Consider the following 19,876-nt stretch of genomic DNA (forward strand, 5'->3'; position numbering starts at 1 on the left):
TAGGCCTGTTGTAAAGCAGGTCCTCACCAGACATAATCCGCAACAATGTCGCCTATGGGCACAAACCCACCGTCTCTGGACCAGACAGGACTGGCAAAAAGTGCTCTTCACTGACGAGTCGCGGTTTTGTCTCACCAGAGGTGATGGTCGGATTCACATTTATCATCGAAAGAATGAGCGTTACACCGAGGCCTGTACTCTGAAGCAGGATCGATTTGGAGGTGGAGGATCTATCATGGTCTGGGGCAGTGTGTCACAGCATCATCGGACTGAGCTTGTTGTCATTGCAGGCAATCTCAACGCTGTGTGTTACAGGGAAGACATCCTCCTCCCTCATGTGGTACCCTTCCTGCAGGTTCATCCAGACATGACCCTCCAGCCATACTGCTCGTTCTGTGTGCGATTTCCTACAAGACAGGAATGTCAGTGTACTGCCATGGCCAGCGAAGAACCCAGATCTCAATCCCATTGAGCACGTCTGGGACCTGTTGGATCGGAGGGTGAGGGCTAGGGCCATTCCCCCCAGAAATGTCTGTGAACTTACAGATGCCTTGGTGGAAGAGTACGGTAATATCTCACAGCAAGAACTTGCAAATCTGGTGCCGTCCATGAAGCGGAGATGCGCTGCAGTACTTAATGCAGCTGGTGGCCACACCAGATACTGACTGTTACTTTTGATTTTGACCCCCCTTTGTTCAGGGACACATTAGCTAGACAACTGTTTCACTATAAACTCAATGCTGCTATTGTTTTTACATTTCGTAAAGCCGCTTGTGTTTATTAACCAGGCAAGGGGTAGCTAACTAGAAGGCTGGTGGTGACTGGTTAGCTATGGGGAAGCAAGAACCGCTTGCACAATGTTTATAAGAGGAGGCGGAGCCTGTCTGCCTACGCTCATTGCTTGCTCCCCTACAGCTCACCAGCTGATGCAGGCTGTGTGCCGCATCCTCCCCACTGCTGAACTGTATTAAGTGTGCTCATCACTGAAAATCTCTCAAATCATAATCTTTTGTACAGTCCTCTTAGTAGTCATATTTTAGTCAGAAATATTCACCTTGTTTTAGTAGTCTGAAAATATATTTTTTCCTTTACTTCTAATTTTTTTCTGGTTCTATTATTTAGTCAGATAGTCTCGTCAATTGCCACTGAAAAATAGGTTTGACAAATATGAGTCACTATTTTAGTTTACGAAATTAAAAATGAATGACACTGAAGTACAAATATAGTCACTTTTTTTTATTTTACACCAACTGTTTTATTCTGTGAGGGTCTGTTCAGGTCACATGATTTGCAGTAGCTCGACCCCTGAAACCACCACTGGGTAACAACCATCTTACAAGCCACAGGATCATAGGATGGATGACATAACAGGGGGGAGAAACATGGTTGAGACAATGGGGGCAACTGACACAGAGACATTTGTGTGAAAACAAATATAAAGGTCTAGATAGAGTTAGAGCACATTTTTACGCTTGAAGGGTTGTAAAACCCCCTGGGCTGGCTGGCTATATAAGAGTAATACAAACAAACACAAGCAAGCACTCTTTTACACAGGCGATATAGATGACAAATTCCCACATTTCTGTATGATGACAACAGTTGTAGCTGCAGTTGACTGGTCTCTGAAAAACACAGCTCGAAGGAACATAAGTGCATATGAGGGAGTGAGGGTGGTTTCTGCTGAGAACACCTCCACTTCCTCAGTGTGGAAACTGCTAATGGCAGATGTTGGGCACGTGTAGCAGCGAGAGAGATATTGCAGTTTGTGTCAGCAGTCTGGACAGTAGTAGACTAGAGAGCAGGGGTGGTGCTAGACAAGCGCAGGTGGGAAACTTAGGGAGCACTTTGCCTTGGGGGCCGGGTGGGTGTCCAAACTCTGGCGGGTGTGTTTGTCTTCACTCCCACCTCTCCTAGGTGATGGGGATGGGGCTTAGGCGCTGCTGAGGGCATCCACACCGGGCAACACTTTACCTGTGGGCAGAGAGGAAGGACATACAATATGGTTACCGCACTACTGTTCCCTGAAAGAGGGAAATGAGGTACAACACGCTATGGGGAGTCGCACTCTTGCGACTTCGGTTGAAGTATCTACAATCATACCTGACAAGGCCAATTAAAATCGGTGCTGTGCTGGAAGCCCCGCCTTCCACAGGTGATAAGCGTGAGGTTCAGATTCATTCATTCAAATTGAATACTGGTCTTTACCCAACCCAGGAACAGGAAGCACAGGGCCAAACAGGTGCTGTACTTCATTTCCCTTCTTCAAGGAACAGTAGTTATAGTCATAACATTACATTCCCTTTTAGGCAGTCAACTTCGGAAGAACATAATATGGGGAAATATAATCACACCCAAAGCCAGTCCCAATGGATACTAAATGAAACTGCTAATGGCAGACCACCAAGACCTGACCCTGCCAGATGCGGCAGTCTGGGTATAGCGCACTCGGAGCACTGCCTAGTGACTTTCCCCTGTCCCAGCATTAAGCACACTGTGGGCTACACTGAGAGCAGTGACATCCTAGCGATAATACCTCACAAGTGTGTGATGATGCCCAACTTGCTGCAGCACAAATATCTCCTATAGTCAACCCTCCTATAGTCAATGGTCAAGACGCAGTCAGCTGCCTGGCGGAGGGGACGCGTAGGAGATGGGCTCCACAGTCCAGCGAGAGAGATGCTGCTTGGAGAGCACCCTACCTTGAGCTGGATTCGCAAAACAGACAAAAAGCTGGTCACATAACCGGATATCCCGTGTCTGTTCAATGTACATGCGTAAAGCTAGCACCGGACATAGGGCATGTAACCTCTGCTGCTCCTCAGAAGCAAAATGTGGTGGTGAAAAAGTAAATGGCTCAAAAGCTAAGGACCTGACTTTTGGGGCAAAGGTCACCTTAGTCACCTGGGGCATGACCGAATACAAACAGTGCAGCTATTCCCTCCGCAAGGCTATCAAACAAGCTAAGCGTCAGTACAGAGACAAAGTAGAATCTCAATTCAACGGCTCAGACACAAGAGGCATGTGGCAGGGTCTACAGTCAATCACGGACTACAAGAAGAAATCCAGCCCAGTCACGGACCAGGATGTCCTGCTCCCAGGCAGACTAAATAAATGTTTTGCCCGCTTTGAGGACTACAGTGCCACTGACACGGCCTGCAACGAAAACATGCGGACTCTCCTTCACTGCAGCCGAGGTGAGTAAGACATTTAAACGTGTTAACCCTCGCAAGGCTGCAGGCCCAGACGGCATCCCCAGCCGCGCCCCCAGAGCATGCGCAGACCAGCTAGCCAGTGTGTTTACGGACATATTCAATCAATCCCTATACCAGTCTGCTGTTCCCACATGCTTCAAGAGGGCCACCATTGTTCCTGTTCCCAAGAAAGCTAAGGTAACTGAGCTAAACGACTACCGCCCCGTAGCACTCACTTCCGTCATCATGAAGTGCTTTGAGAGACTAGTCAAGGACCATATCACCTCCACCCTACCCGACACCCTAGACCCACTCCAATTTGCTTACCGCCCAAATAGGTCCACAGACGATGCAATCTCAACCACACTGCACACTGCCCTAACCCATCTGGACAAGAGGAATACCTATGTGAGAATGCTGTTCATTGACTACAGCTCGGCATTCAACACCATAGTACCCTCCAAGCTCGTCATCAAGCTCGAGACCCTGGGTCTCGACCCCGCCCTGTGCAACTGGGTACTGGACTTCCTGACGGGCCGCCCCCAGGTGGTGAGGGTAGGCAACAACATCTCCACCCCGCTGATCCTCAACACTGGGGCCCCACAAGGGTGCGTTCTGAACCCTCTTCTGTACTCCCTGTTCACCCACGACTGCGTGGCCACGCACGCCTCCAACTCAATCATCAAGTTTGCGGACGACACAACAGTGGTAGGCTTGATTACCAACAACGACGAGACGGCCTACAGGGAGGAGGTGAGGGCCCTCGGAGTGTGGTGTCAGGAAAATAACCTCACACTCAACGTCAACAAAACTAAGGAGATGATTGTGGACTTCAGGAAACAGCAGAGGGAACACCCCCCTATCCACATCGATGGAACAGTAGTGGAGAGGGTAGCAAGTTTTAAGTTCCTCGGCATACACATCACAGACAAACTGAATTGGTCCACTCACACAGACAGCATCGTGAAGAAGGTGCAGCAGCGCCTCTTCAACCTCAGGAGGCTGAAGAAATTTGGTTTGTCACCAAAAGCACTCACAAACTTCTTAAGATGCACAATCGAGGGCTGTATCACCGCCTGGTACGGCAACTGCTCCGCCCACAACCGTAAGGCTCTCCAGAGGGTAGTGAGGTCTGCACAACGCATTACCGGGGGCAAACTACCTGCCCTCCAGGACACCTACACCACCCGATGTTACAGGAAGGCCATAAAGATCATCAAGGACATCAACCACCCGAGCCACTGCCTGTTCACCCCGCTATCATCCAGAAGGCGAGGTCAGTACAGGTGCATCAAAGCTGGGACCGAGAGACTGAAAAACAGCTTCTATCTCAAGGCCATCAGACTGTTAAACAGCCACCACTAACATTGAGTGGCTGCTGCCAACACACTGACACTGACTCAACTCCAGCCACTTTAATAATGGGAATTGATGGGAAATGTAAATATATCACTAGCCACTTTAAACAATGCTACCTTATATAATGTTACTTACCCTACATTATTCATCTCATATGCATACGTATATACTGTACTCTATATCATCGACTGCATCCTTATGTAATACATGTATCACTAGCCACTTTAACTATGCCACTTTGTTTACATACTCACCTCATGTATATACTGTACTCGATACCATCTACTGTATCCTGCCTATGCTGCTCTGTACCATCACTCATTCATATATCCTTATGTACATATTCTTTATCCCCTTACACTGTGTATAAGACAGTAGTTTTGGAATTGTTAGTTAGATTACTTGTTGGTTATTACTGCATTGTCGGAACTAGAAGCACAAGCATTTCGCTACACTCGCATTAACATCTGCTAACCATGTGTATGTGACAAATAAAATTGGATTTGATTTGATTTGAATACAGGAAGGGTGTACAGATAATGCGTGGAGGTCCCCAACATGTTAGCCGAGGCTCTGCCAATTCCCACATGACATGTTGAGATTGCGGCCATGTACACTTCTAAACATGGAGAAGGCCCCACCCCTGCTCGAAAAAGCTCCTGTAGGAACATAAGGATGTCCTTCACAGACCACTGAAAAAGAACAAGCCCTTTCTTTCGGCACCAGAGCTCAAACGCTTTCCACTTGTATGCATATAGCCCTCTTGTGGAGGGCGCACTTGCAGACGGAATGGTAGCAATAACATTTTGAGGTAAGCCTCTAGCCATCAGATTGTTCCTTTCAGGGGCCAGGCCCATAGGAACCAAATCTCTGGCCTCACGTGTCAAACCTGCCCATGCACCTGGGACAATGATCTTCGTGAAACAAGGCTGCCTGGGCCAACGGGCAGTCAAAATAATGAGTGAATGAAGCCCTCCTGGATCACTCTCTGCACATGGGCTGAATCAGAACCACTGGCAGAAATGTGTAAAGGAGGGTCAGAGGCCACTGGTGTAGCCCCCATTTTGATGAAGAGGGCCCCCCCTGGATAGCAGATCCACACCCGAGTTGAGGCAAATGGGAACATGCATCACCCGAAGTGAGAGCAAATGCACACTGTTCCACAGCTACAGGTAGCAGGCCAAGATGAGGAGGGGATGGACTGTCCCCCCCTGCCTGTTGATGTACTGTATACCACCATCGCCATGTGGTTGGATCTGACCAGCATATGCTTGCCGACAAACGGGAGGTGCCTGAGCGCTAAGGACGCGGTCAGAAGTTCCAGGTAATTGATATGTTGGGCTCTCTGACACTGTCCATACTCCCCAAATTGAGTAACCCTCGCACAGCGCTCCCCACCCTTGGGGGGGACGAGTCATGGCCATCTTGCGGGATAACACCTGGCCCATTAGACTGGGTTCTTTCCACTGGGCTAGTGCCCGAAGGCATGTCGGGGACACCCAAATCGACTAGTTTAGGTGGCGAGATGCATCCAATCGCGTTGCTAGCACCCAGCGTAGAACGGCTACACCAATAATAATCCCAGGGGAATGACCACTATACCCAGCCATTATACCAAGTAGGCGGAGGAACTGCCAAAAACTACATGTGCATCCTAACCAGCCTCTCTGGACAATAAAACTTGACCCAGCGTAGAACGGCTACACCAATAATAATCCCAGGGGAATGACCACTATGATAGAAGCCATTATACCCAGTAGGAGGAGGAACTACATGTGCACCCTAACCAGCCTCTCTGGACAATAAAACTTCACCCAGCTGAGCAGCCGAAAATTGACAGTGCTTGTTCAGGAGTGTAGTATTAGCATTATCCACATCCTTGTTAGCAAACGGTGCTAGGTAGCCAGCTAGCTTGCCATCCACTGGAGGAGTGTGCATCAGCCCTGCCCCCTCCGGGTCCATGAAGGGGGCACACCCATGTAGTATCAGCTTAGCTGAATGAGGGTCAATTCGTCAACGAAATCCAGATTCCAATTGTTTGCTTTAGTAGTGTGAATCGTTTCTTTTCATACTGAGGTGAAGAGCGGAATATTTGAAGAAATGAATCTGAGCCTCACGCTTATCACCTGTGGAAAGCGAGGCTTCCAGTGAGGCGCGGATTTAATTTGCCTTGTCAAGTGTGATTGTAGATCCTTCAACAGAAGACGCAAAAGTGCAACTCCCTATAGTATGCTGTACTGAAGTTAACTGATTGAAAGGGAACTACCATACAGAAATGCAGTCATTTGTTGCTAGTCTGCTGTTGCATCTACTTACAGACACTACATCATGCCACCTTGCAGATCTGAAACAACTTAATGTGTGTAAGCAATAGGGAAGAAACTACATAGTGTCATGGGGCAGCGGTTAAGGGGTTGATTTTGAACTGGACATAGGTCAAAAGTCCGGATGAGACCGTGGTGACGTCACTCACCCTCCAGAAGCTCCAGACTGGCTCCGCCTCCTGTGCTGACATGGCTGACCTTATCCTCTGTGCCCCATTTGGCGCAGCAGGTAGCTGTGTCACCTCCACCTGGGCATCAACAAGACAACATGGGGTTAAAATTAAGGTCATACAGACCCTTCACTGTGATAGTGATCATTCACTACTATAGATGTGAGGAAGAAAGGGTGTTGGTATTTGGCGCCTACTAATGGTGAGAATGATAGAGTGGATGAAGAAAAACTTCCAATCAAAATGGCAGAGCAGGCATAAATGTATACATGTATTTATTTACAAACATTGTCTCAGGTGCCTGGTGAAAGACGTGCTTCATGGTAATTGTGCAAACAGTGGTAGAGGGTCTTACCGATGATTGTGACGCAGCCTGAGTTGGTGACCTCCACCACTTTGTCCATCAGGCTCTTGGTTCCTTTGGCAAAGTTCTCAAACTCAAACACACCCACGGGGCCGTTCCACACAATCTGCTTGGCTCTGCCTACAGCCTCTGCGAAGAGCTTGTTGCTCTCGGGTCCACAGTCCAGACCCTGGGGTGAACAGAGGGAGCGATGGACACAGTTTTACGTACTGATCTACAATATCAACACAAAACTATATCCTATATTTTATTTCACTATGAAAGTGATACAGTATATCAAATTGCTAGCTAGCACAATAACTAAGGAAAATTCCCATGACCACCCCTCAAGAAGACAATAAAACCCAATCAGGGTTGTGTTCATTAGGTACCAAACTGAAGAAAACGGACTGAAACTTGGAGGGACTTCCCTGGACTTGTCCAAAGCTCGTTTTAGTTTTCTGTTACAAAGTGTTTCAAAATGTTTTCCATTGCATGCCCTTATGAACATGACCCAGGTTGCTCTCCTCCTCTCCTCACCATCCAGCCTGCGGGGATGCCAGCAGCCACAGTGGCGTTGCCAGTCTGGGCATGCTCGTCAAACTTCTCGGCGGTGATGAAGTCAACGGGTAGGTTGATCTTGACATTGTTCTTCTCAGCCTTGGCCATCAGCTCTTTGACGATCTTGGCGCCCTCCTCATCATACAGGGAGGTGCCGATCTGCCAGGGAAGAGAGGATCACTCATTTTAACTACAACCACCATGATATACACCACAGTCAATCATTGAACATATTTAACTAGGGGTCGCGTTAAAAGGATTCTGTGTTTTTCCACACAGAAAAGGAAAGACAAAACATTTTTCTTCTTCTATTGCTGCATTTTAAAACGCAGATCATACATGTAGAAGGAGTAACTTCCTGCTTCAGTTGCAATACATTTTCTCAAGTCATTGGATCACCAGACAGAGCTCTGACTGATGTGTAGGCTACTTTTCTCCAGTACTTTCCCTCTGGTAGCAAGTTAAAATGCAAGATTAACTTCAAACAAAACATTAGGAAATGTAGCTGGCAAAATTCTTTCTATGATAAACATTACAAATTTGATGGCCATAAATCATTTTTGAAAAATAATACCTTGCTTTTTCATTGTAAGCCAAATAGCATTGCACTTCTAATGAAAACGATTTTCTGCCGAATGTGTTGCACTAACGTATTTTGTGAAAAACTATAGTTGCATGCCCCTTATTACTCTATTGAAGAAAAAAACAAAGAAAAACGTTCAATATAAAAAGTCGGTGAAATGGTTGACAAATCAGATTTTTTAGATTTTTTAAAATGCATATTTCTGAAAGCTAATGTGACCCCAGATTTAACTAGATTGTGCTGAAGCACGAGTGAGTTCCGAGTTACATTCAATCAAAGAGGTTAAAATTATGATAGAAACACAATTGGACAAAAAAAAGGGGCAGAATCCTCCTCTCCATTTCTTCCCTCCAGTGTCTCCCTTAAACAAAGTATCATCTCCCTCAGCCCCCCCCCTGTACTCACCTCCATGTTGTTGAGGACATTGAGGAAGGTGAAGGCCATGCCACCACCAATGATCATCTCATTGACCTGGTCCAACATGTTGTTGATCAGTTGAATCTTGTCCTTGACCTTGGCTCTGCACACAACAGAGAGAAACTATGAAAAACTGGTAAACATAGTAAAACAATGATATGAAGATCATTTATTTGAATCCCATATCTATAATCCATTATAAAACACACTTAAATAAAAAATATATAACTAGGCAAGTCAGTTAAGAACAAATTCTTATTTTCAATGACGGTCTAGGAACAGTGGGTTAACTGCCTTGTTCAGGGGCAGAACGACAGATGTTTACCTTGTCAGCTCAGGGATATGATCTTGCAACCTTTCGGTTACTAGTCCGACACTCTAACCACAAGGCTACCCGACGCCCCATAGTCATAATGCAGTGTAAGCGTAGTTATAAACACACATGGTAAAACTCAGTTACGGAAAGGTTTCTAGTTGAGGAAGATAGTCATTTTTTTTGTGTTACATTATTTGTTTGTTGTTTAATGAATTTAGAACTAAATCCTACCGCCTTTCATGCATTGTCGTGTGGCTTATTTATTAGCCAATTCACATCAAATGTACTTTGTCAGTGGCAGAGGGCCAAAAAAGCTGAACTGCAGCAGTGAGAGAACCGGATTGGATATAGCGGTTGCACAATGCCCGGCTGAAATGGACTCCGACACTGGCCAATTTCGACATGTTTCCAACGGTAGCTAGCTGTTTGTGTGGCTCAACTTTCCCACTGTGCAAGGCTGTAAAGTGGCCAGTGATAAGGGAAGACTAGAATGCATAAGTAGAGTACTGTCACACAAATTGAAGTATTACAAACAAACTTAAAATAAACTAGTCCATTGTTGACATATGCAAAATATTTTTCATGTCAGCAATCAAGTTTAAGACATTCAGCTTTCAAAATACAGAAGGTAGGATGCATTTAGCATCCTATGATTCCAAATACTGGCTTTATTTCAAAAGATCTACATCTGGAAATCTTGATTTTTAACATTCAAAACATTTTGGGACTATATCAACAATGGACTAATGAAACAAATACCAAAAGATAGGAGAATTCCACTAAAAAAAAAAAACACTAGAAACTCTAGCTAAAGCAGTCATTTTGACTGCTCGTGAAGGAAATTGTTTTAATAACTGCCATTTTTTAAGTCCTGACCCCCACTGTCCTTGACCTTTCCTAAATAAGTCTATAGAACACACTGCCATTGTTAGAATCTTAAAATCACAAACAGAATTGGAGTTCAAATCAAATTTGATGCGCCGAATACAACAGACCTTACTGTGAAATGCTTAGTTAAAGTCCTTAACCAACAATGCAGTTCAAGAAATAGAGTTAAGAAATAACTTTTTATATACAGTGGGGCAAGATGAGAGGCCTATATAAAAAGATGAGAGAGGCCTATATAAAAAGATGAGGCCTATAATTTATCATAGGTACACTTCAACTATGACAGACAAAATGAGAAGAAAAAAATCCAGAAAATCACATTGTAGGGTTTTTAATGAATTTATTTGCAAATTATGGTGTAAAATAAGTATTTGATCAATAACAAAAGTTTCTCAATACTTTGTTATATACCCTTTGTTGGCAATGACAGAGGTCAAACGTTTTCCGTAAGTCTTCACAAGGTTCACACACTGCTGGTATTTTGGCCCATTCCTCCATGCAGATCTCCTCTAGAGCAGTGATGTTTTGGGGCTGTTGCTGGGCAACACGGACTTTCAACTCCTTCCAAATATTTTCTATGGGGTTGGAGACTGGCTAGGCCACTCCAGGCCCTTGAAATGCTTCTTACGAAGCCACTCCTTTGTTGCCCGGGCGGTGTGTTTGGGATCATTGTCATGCTGAAAGACCCAGCCACGTTTCATCTTCAATGCCCTTGCTGATGGAAGGAGGTTTTCACTCAAAATCTCACGATACATGGCCCCATTCATTCTTTCCTTTACACGGATCAGTCGTCCTGGTCCCTTTGCAGAAAAACAGCCCCAAAGCATGATGTTTCCACCCCCATGCTTCACAGTAGGTATGGTGTTCTTTGGATGCAACTCAGCATTCTTTGTCCTCCAAACACGACGAGTTGAGTTTTTACCAAAAAGTTATATTTTGGTTTCATCTGACCATATGACATTCTCCCAATCTTCTTCTGGATCATCCAAATGCTCTCTAGCAAACTTCAGATGGGCCTGGACATGTACTGGCTTAAGCAGGGGGACACGTCTAGCACTGCAGGATGAGTCCCTGGCGGCGTTGTGTGTTACTGATGGTAGGCTTTGTTACTTTGGTCCCAGCTCTCTGCAGGTCATTCACTAGGTCGCTCCGTGTGGTTCTGGGATTTTTGCTCACCGTTCTTGTGATCATTTTGACCCCACGGGGTGAGATCTTACGTGGAGCCCCAGATTGAGGGAGATTATCAGTGGTCTTGTATGTCTTCCATTTCCTAATCATTTCTCCCACAGTTGATTTCTTCAAACCAAGCTGCTTACCTATTGCAGATTCAGTCTTCCCAGCCTGGTGCAGGTCAGCTCTTTGGTCTTGGCCTTAGTGGAGTTTGGAGTGTGACCGTTTGAGGTTGTGGACAGGTGTCTTTTATACTGATAACAAGTTCAAACAGGTGCCATTAAAGAAGTTACAGGTCCGTGAGAGCCAGAAATCTTGCTTGTTTGTAGGTGACCAAATACTTATTTTCCACCATAATTTGCAAATAAATTCATTAAAAATCCTACAATGTGATTTTCTGGATTTTTTAACTAATTTTGTCTGTCATAGTTGAAGTGAACCTATGATGAAAATTACAGGCGTCCCTCATCTTTTTAATTGGGAGAACTTGCACAATTGGTGGCTGACTAAATACTTTTTTGCCCCACTGTATATATATATTTAGTAAATATTAACAAGGCTATATACAGGAGGTAACGGTACCGAGCCAACGTGCAGGGGTACAGGTTAGTGGAGGTAATTTGTACATGGAGGTAGGGGTAGAGTGACTATGCATAGATAATAAAAAGCGAGTAGCAGCAGTGAGGTAGCAGAGAAAATAATCTGACTTGGGTGACTGGAGTCTGACAATCTATTGGGCCTCCCTCTGATATCGCCTAGCATATAAGTCCTGGATGGCAGGAAGCTTGGCCCCAGTGATGTACTGGGCTGTATGTACCCTCCGTAGGACCTTACGGTCAGATGCTGAGCAGTTGCCATACCAGGCGCTGATGCAACCGGTCAGGATGCTCTCGATGGTGCAGCTGTAGAACTTTTTGAGGATCATGCCAAATCTTTTCAGTGTCCTGCGGGGAAAAGGTGTTGTGGTACCCTCTTCACGACTGTCTTGGTGTGTTTGACCATGATAGTTCGTTGGTGATGTGGACACCAATTAACTTCAACCTTTCGACCCGCTCCACTACAGCCCGCCAATGTTAATGGGAGCCTCTGTCTTTTCCGATCAGTCCTGCCACATCCAACGAGCGTCAGAGCCGGTGCAGTAGGATTCAATCTTAGTCCTGTATTGACGCTTTGCCTGTTTGATGGTTCGTCTGAGGGCGTAGTGGGATTTATAAGCGTCTGGATTAGTGCCCCGCTCTTTCAAAGCGACAGCTCTAGCCTTTAGCTCGGTGTGGATGTTGCCTGTAATCTATGGCTTCTGGTTGGGATATGTACATACGGTCACTGTGGAGAGAACAATGTCGATGCACTTATTGATGAAGCCGGTGACTGATGTGGTATACTCCTCAATCCCATTGGATGAATCCCGGAACATATTCCAGTCTGTGCTAGCAAAACAGTCCTGTAGCATAGCATCCGCATCATCTGACCACTTCTGTATTGAGCGAGTCACTGGTACTTCCTGCTTTAGTTTTTGCTTTTAAGCAGGAATCGGGACGATAGAATTATGGTCCGATTTCCCAAATGGAGGGCGAGCTTTGTATACGTCTTTGTGTGTGGAGTAAAGGTGGTCTAGAGTTTTTTTCCCTCTGGTTGCATATTGGTAGAAATTCGGTTAAACAGATTTAAGTTTGCCGACATTAAAATCCACGGACACTAGGAGCGCAGCTTCTGGATGACAATTTTCTTGTTTGCTTATGGTCTTATAGTGCGGTCTTAGTGCCAGCATTGGTTTGTGGTGATAAATAGATGGCTATGAATAATATAGATAACTTTTGGTAGTGTGGTCTACAGCTTATCATGAGGTACTTTTTCTCAGGCAAGCAATACATCAACTTCTTTAATATTAGTTAAAGTTTTATGAGGGCACGTCCTTTTTTGAATGGTTTTCCCCGTTGTCCCTCCTGACAGTAGGACCTGCTCCGCTCGTTCTCCTGATCGTGGAATGTGCCGTGCCCAGTTGATACATCACCCTGATCATTGCCTCAAAACTGAACCTAAACTAATTTCACACCTATAACAGATTAAATAAATGAAGTAAAGCGTGATGGGGAGAAAGGGGGAGAATGGGTGAGTTGATGAGTGAGAATGGGTGAGTTGATGAGTGAGAATGGGTGAGTTGATGAGTGAGGGAAAGCAGATGATGCATAATGATGTAATCACCAATTGTGTTGGTATATTCTAATTATTATCTCAAAATGCTGTGTACCCTATATCAGTCCTTCAAATCCAAGCAGTTTTATCAGTCTACTCTGGCCTACTTGGAGTACACAATGAGAGAGTGCATCATTTAAAATGGCAAGAAGACCAAGACGAATGGATGCACATACTGCGTTAGGGCTGCTACCAGATCTGAATGAACACGACTCAGATGGCGGGGAAGAAATGAATCTTGACATCGCTGATGATTATTCTTCAGATTCTGAGCCTCAGCCTGAATAACAGAGGTCTAAGCGCAAAAAAGGCAGAACGGTGCACACTAAGCATGTGCCCGTGCCACTACCAAATTAAACAGTGAGACAGGAGCGAGGAAGGGACAGCACCGTTTACCTAGAACAAGCCGGTGACAACGCTATAGGTCGATTATCAGCACAAAATCTCATCACTAAGAGCGCAGGTCCTACATCTCAAGCAAAAAACAACATCAGCAATGCACTCACCATCTGTCGTTGATTATGTGACATGGGCATGCTACAGCATTCAGGGACTGTACTGTGGCTAAGGCGCACACAGAGCAAGGAGACACTGCCTGGGATCAGACTGTTGATGAACTGGAAGCATTCATTTCAATCCTGTGTGTCCATGGAGCATTCGGTGTAAAGAGCATCTATATGGAGAGCTTCTGGTCAGACATCTATGGGATACTTTTCTTTAGAGAAACCATGTCACGGGATCGCTTCAGAGAGATCATGCGTTACCTCCATTTTGATGACAAAGAAACAGACATTTGTCAATTCGTCATGGTATCCAACGTATAAATAATAGGCTGACTGCTGTCATATCGACACATTCATTATAATGCCATTATTGCTTTTGTGCTGATTTTCACTATTTATCAAGCACACTTGGCGCTTATAGTGATTTTAGGCTACTGATGTTTTCATTTGACCGTGCATCTTGCTGACCATGCGTCTTGGTGGTTGGGGTATCATTATAAAAAGCTGTCACCGTGTTGTAATACGACTATGAAACAGAAAGAGAATGTAACAAAGAACACTCCACAAATAAAATTGATATAAAACGTGGGTGTTTTTTGTGCTGCTAGTTGTTGAGCCAATGCTCAATAGAGTGATACCAGAGAAGCAGATGCAGGCCTCTGGGTACTTTATTCCTAATTGATCACCGATGAGCTCTCCCAGCCCCATCCATAACCAGAGCCGTGGACCAGTTACTTACCCTCCGAGAATGGCCAGAAAGGGCCTGGCTGGTTTCTCCAGAGCCATGGCAAAGTAGTCCAGCTCCTTCTTCATCAGGAAACCTGCAGCCTTCTGGGACAGGTTCACTCCAACCATGGAGCTGGGGGAGGGAGAGGCAGGTATGCGGGGAAGGGGCGAAAGGGAGAGGAAAAGCAGTGTGAGAAGGAGAAGCAAGGAGACAGAAAAAAATAGTAATAGAGGTAGAAAGAAGAGAATAAGATTAAGGAAAGTAGGAGACACGGAGTGGCAATGAGTGATTTGACAGAAAAATAATTATCTTGAAGGACAATAATCATCACTCCACAGTAGTGTCCAGTGAACCTACCTGTGGGCTCTGTGTGCTGTGCCAAAGGCATCATTGACATAGACATCTCCCAGTTTAGACAGAGAGGCTCTGAAGGAATCAATCTGCTCCTGGGTTGCTTTGGTCTAGCAGAGAAAGGAGAGAGGATAGAACACATTGTTACAGATGGCAGAGGGCTCAGGTTACAACCAACAGGCTCTATTACATCTTGAATAGAGAGCTGTACGACCCATTGTGCGGTATACAGGGAGGCCTCATTTATTCATATAGATGGTATCAATGCCTAGTCATTCTTTGTGTGAAGGTATAGTTAATTTTTTTAAATTCAACAATATGACCCATATCTACACAGTGTTCAAAACAGCTCTTTCCATAACAGACTGACAAAGGTATATCTAGGTGAAAGCTACAGTCCCTTATTGATGTCACCTGTTAAATTGCCTTCAATCAGTGTAGATGAAGGGGAGGAGACCGTTGAAAGGAAGGATATTTATGCCTTGAGACAAACCGAGACATGGATGGTGTAAGTGTGCCATTCAACGCACTGGTTTGAGTGTGTCAAGAAAAGCAACACTTCTTGGTTTCACACGCTCAGTTTCCCCTGTGTGCATCAACTACGGTCCACCACCCAAAGGACATCCAGCCAACTTGACAACTGTGGGAACCATTGGAGTCAACATGGGCCAGCATCCCTGTGGAACACTTGACACTTCGTAGAATACTGTCATGACTTGGCCTCCTGGATGGAGATCAAAGATGCAGGCTAACCAAAGGTTTCAAAACCCCCCCCTCTCCTGGGGGAGTTGGCCAGTTTTATGACGGTCATAAATACCTTGCAGGTACTCTCTCTCCCACTCTGCAGAAATGGAAGTTAAAAATCCCGTTGTTACAACAGAGAGACTATGCAGTACTGTAATATAAAAAGGTTGTACATTGAAACAATATTTCTAACGTAAATAATGTGGGAAATGGTTGGTGGGACAAGAATCCTATCAAATCAGTTATTGCTTTGTGATATTGTTAAGGACAGTATAACTAAATAACTAACTATCTCTGAAAGTGTACGCATTCAAGGGGACAGGTTTACATCTAAATGTTGTATAACTTATATGATTAAATAAACTATTTGTGAGAAGATGAAATATGACTTTAGCCTTCTAAATGATAATGATTTTTCAGACTTTTGCCAAGTCAGTAACCACACCCATGTAACCACAGACATTGGGGCAACGTGATGGAACCGCCCTCCAAGGCGAGTGCTAAAACAGAGTGACCGACAGCGTGAGCTGAACGGTACGAAATGGTTAGAAACTCTGAAACTTTCAACAGAGAAGAAAATCTCTACAGACCAGTATATTGCCGGGTGGCTGCTGGCATGTAAAATGGTTCTAGCTGTACCCTGAATAATCAACCATTGAGACCACTATACGGACAGTGTTGAGCCGGATGTCACGAATGGGTTAGACTCTACCAGACCAGAAATTGTAAGACTCGAACTCTCGAGTTAAGAAGATAAAGACTACATGTTGGAGAGGGGAAGAACATTTTCCTCCCACCATTGTGTGGTACTCTGATGGATCCAGTCTAACGAACACTTCTAGAACAAAGATAGCCCACTTCCACAACTACTAAGTACATTGACTTCTGGTGGACAACCAGAGACTTCTGTCAAACTACTCCCCACACACTGCCATCTCTGTTGAAATCACTCAAAGACGTACATACGTGAATATGTACATTGCATTTCTAAAACCCAAATGAGCGGTTGTTATGATGTTAAATATCCATATTTACCATGAGCGTAGTATTCAACTGTATGTACTAGAGGTCGACGATTAATCGGAATGGCCGATTAATTATGGCCAATTTTACGTTTTCATAACAATCTGATATCTGTATTTTTGGGCACCGATTTGCAGTTTTTATTTTTATTAAACCTTTATTTAACTAGGCAAGTCAGTTAAGAACAAATTCTTACTTTCAATGACGGCCTAGGAACGGTGGGTTAACTGCCTTGTTCAGGGGCAGTACACCAGATTTTCACCTTGTCAGCTCGATCTTGTCAATCTTGCAACCTTACAGTTAACTCGTCCAACGCAATAACGACCTGCCTCTCTCTCGTTGCACTCCACAAGGAGACTGCCTGTTACGGAGAGAGGAGAGGGACGGAAGCTATACTGTTACACTGGCAATACTAAAGTGCCTATAAGATCAGCCAATAGTCAAAGGTTAATGAAATACAAATGGTATAGAGGGAAATAGTCCTATAATTCCTATAACTACAAGCTAAAACTAATATTGAAAACTCATGTTAAAAGGAACCACCAGTTTTCATATGTTCTCATGTTCTGAGCAAGGAACTGAAACGTTAGCTTTCTTACATCGCACATATTGCACTTTTACTTTCTTCTCCAACACTTTGTTTTTGCATTATTTAAACCAAATTGAACATGTTTCATTATTTACTTGAGGCTAAATTGATTGTATTGATGTATTATATTAAGTTAAATAAATGTTCAAATCAGTATTGTTGTAATTGTCATTATTACAAGTAAATACATTTAAAAACAAAAATCGGCCGATTAAAATCGGTATCGGCATTTTTGGTCCTCCAATAAATCGGTATCGGTATTGAATAATCATAATTGGTCGACTTCTAGTATGTACGATAGTTGAGCTCCTTTGTCTCACCTTCTCCCGCTCTCTTTCCCCACCCCGTTACTTTGTGTAACCAGCCGTCATATCGGGTTAGTCCACTAGGGACTTTTAATTGCATTGTGTTAGTAATCAATGTATACTCTATTGTGTGTGTATGTAATTCTGTGTGATTATTTCATTAGTTAGTAAATAAATAATTGAGCCAATTTGTGTATCGCCGATTCATCATGGCGACTAGGGTTTGTGCAGATTTATAGGATATTACGGCGCTCAGAATGAGACTGAAACGGGAGAAAATTATTGATGGATGAGTATATCGAGATATTCTGATAATTAATTTGGAAAATGGTAACTTGTTAAACTTTTCCCATGGTGACCCAGATTACTACTTAAATTGTTATATGATTAATTTAATTTTATAATTGAAAGTGGTATGTAATTATACCATGAATAGCCATCATCGCATTAAATGGTAGCAACGTCACGACAATACCATGCCCCTACGAATTGAGGCTGTTCTGATGGCAAAGTTAATCAAGTGTATTAATGGTCTATAATACATGTGACAGATCACTAGGTGTGGAACATAGGAGGATAGTGATGCGAGACAATTCAGAGGTGCAGCATATAAGGCACGGTTCAAAACCAGGCAAAAGATGGTATATTTACCAAATGAACCGGTGGTTTACAGAAATGGCCCAACTTGGTCCAATCTTTCCGAGCGCCCATCTTTGTTGTGGCGACTTTGGTACCAGGGCTCCTCCTGGCTGGCAGCTGCAACCTTGTGGTGTGGGAGGTGAGACTCGCTTCCATGGTGGTTAGTCATTCATGTCTCTTCATTTGCCATCTCTGGTTCTGAATGTTTCCCATAAGAAACATTACCATATGAAATGGATTCACTCACCGAGTTAGTGGGACCCTGGTAGTTCAGCATTTGGCATTCATATTCCATCTCCCGCTCAGCATCCCACCACCACTCTTCTTCTTCTTGAGTGCACTGGGCCTTCAGCATTGCACTGGGGTCACACTCACATGAATCATGGTTAACATCAGCATGGGATGGGCAGTTTTGAGACGCATCATTCTTATGCGATTCATCAAGCCTGTCAATCTGGCTACTCACGGAGATCAAATCTGGTGGGCCGTCCGTCTGGCTGTGACCATCTATTAATGTGCTGGTTTGGCAGCTTGAGGAACAGTATAAGACGCACCATTCTCGGTTTCTTTATCTTGACTCTCGGGTACCTGCACCAGTTCTTCCACTTTGGCCTGTAGCTCACTCCTCTCCAGTTTCAAGTTCTCAATGCACTTTCCTTGGACTGTGCATTCTTCATTGAGGTCATCAACCTCTTCTCGAAGACACTTTTTCTCCTCATCAGTTTTGCACAGGAGACCTTGAAACATTTTCATCCTCCTCTTCAAGTCTTCAGCTTCATCGTGTGGAGCACATTTTCTTCTATTTACCCGTTTCAAAGTTTGCAGCTCCTGCAAAGTACCCTTCCAATACTTCTCCAGCTTGGCGGATCGCTGTTGCTCTTTGTTTCAGCAGGCTTTCTTTAGCCTTCTTCCTCTTCTCAGCTTCGGCAGTTAGCAAAATATTCTGGACATTCTTCCAAACACTGTTTTCCCACACTGGCTGTTTTTGCATTGTGTGCTATAGGCCTATAACAACAGCGGTTTGTCACTTGACTCTCCTTCAAAAGAATATTTCCTGCATCAGTTGATGATGGTCGACAATATCACAAGGCCTAACTAAACAGCTGGATACCAAATGCGCACCCAACAAGTAAGGTATATTAGACTATGCATAGCCTATTGAAGAACCACGCAAGTTAGGTGACTTGGTTAAAAGCGTTTTTTTTAAAGCGTGATATTGCAATTGCATTTTTATTTTTTTTTATTTATTTCACCTTTATTTAACCAGGTAGGCTAGTTGAGAACAAGTTCTCATTTGCAACTGCGACCTGGCCAAGATAAGGCATAGCAGTGTGAACAGACAACACAGAGTTACACATGGAGTAAACAATTAACAAGTCAATAACACAGTAGAAAAAAGGGGAGTCTATATATACATTGTGTGCAAAAGGCATGAGAAGGTAGGCAAATAATTACAATTATGCAGATTAACACTGGAGTG

The 19,876-nt window shown here is 44.2% G+C and overlaps 1 protein-coding gene across 1 annotated transcript in view; it reads right to left on the reverse strand.

Annotated features, from left to right (window-relative positions):
* Positions 1–1,215: 1,215 nt before the first annotated feature.
* LOC139418226 (phosphoglycerate kinase) overlaps positions 1,216–19,876 on the reverse strand; it is a 32,830-nt gene continuing 14,169 nt past the window's right edge. The window contains exons 5-11 of the mRNA XM_071167515.1: positions 15,103–15,206; positions 14,758–14,877; positions 8,937–9,051; positions 7,928–8,107; positions 7,400–7,577; positions 7,024–7,122; positions 1,216–1,971 (exon numbers count right to left, since the gene is read on the reverse strand). Of these exons, the coding sequence (XP_071023616.1) occupies positions 1,931–1,971; positions 7,024–7,122; positions 7,400–7,577; positions 7,928–8,107; positions 8,937–9,051; positions 14,758–14,877; positions 15,103–15,206 (837 nt within the window). The 3' untranslated portion in view covers positions 1,216–1,930. The remainder of the gene's footprint in view (positions 1,972–7,023; positions 7,123–7,399; positions 7,578–7,927; positions 8,108–8,936; positions 9,052–14,757; positions 14,878–15,102; positions 15,207–19,876) is intronic.

Source organism: Oncorhynchus clarkii, chromosome 10, assembly GCF_045791955.1.
Source record: "Oncorhynchus clarkii lewisi isolate Uvic-CL-2024 chromosome 10, UVic_Ocla_1.0, whole genome shotgun sequence".
NCBI classification, from domain to species: domain Eukaryota; kingdom Metazoa; phylum Chordata; class Actinopteri; order Salmoniformes; family Salmonidae; genus Oncorhynchus; species Oncorhynchus clarkii.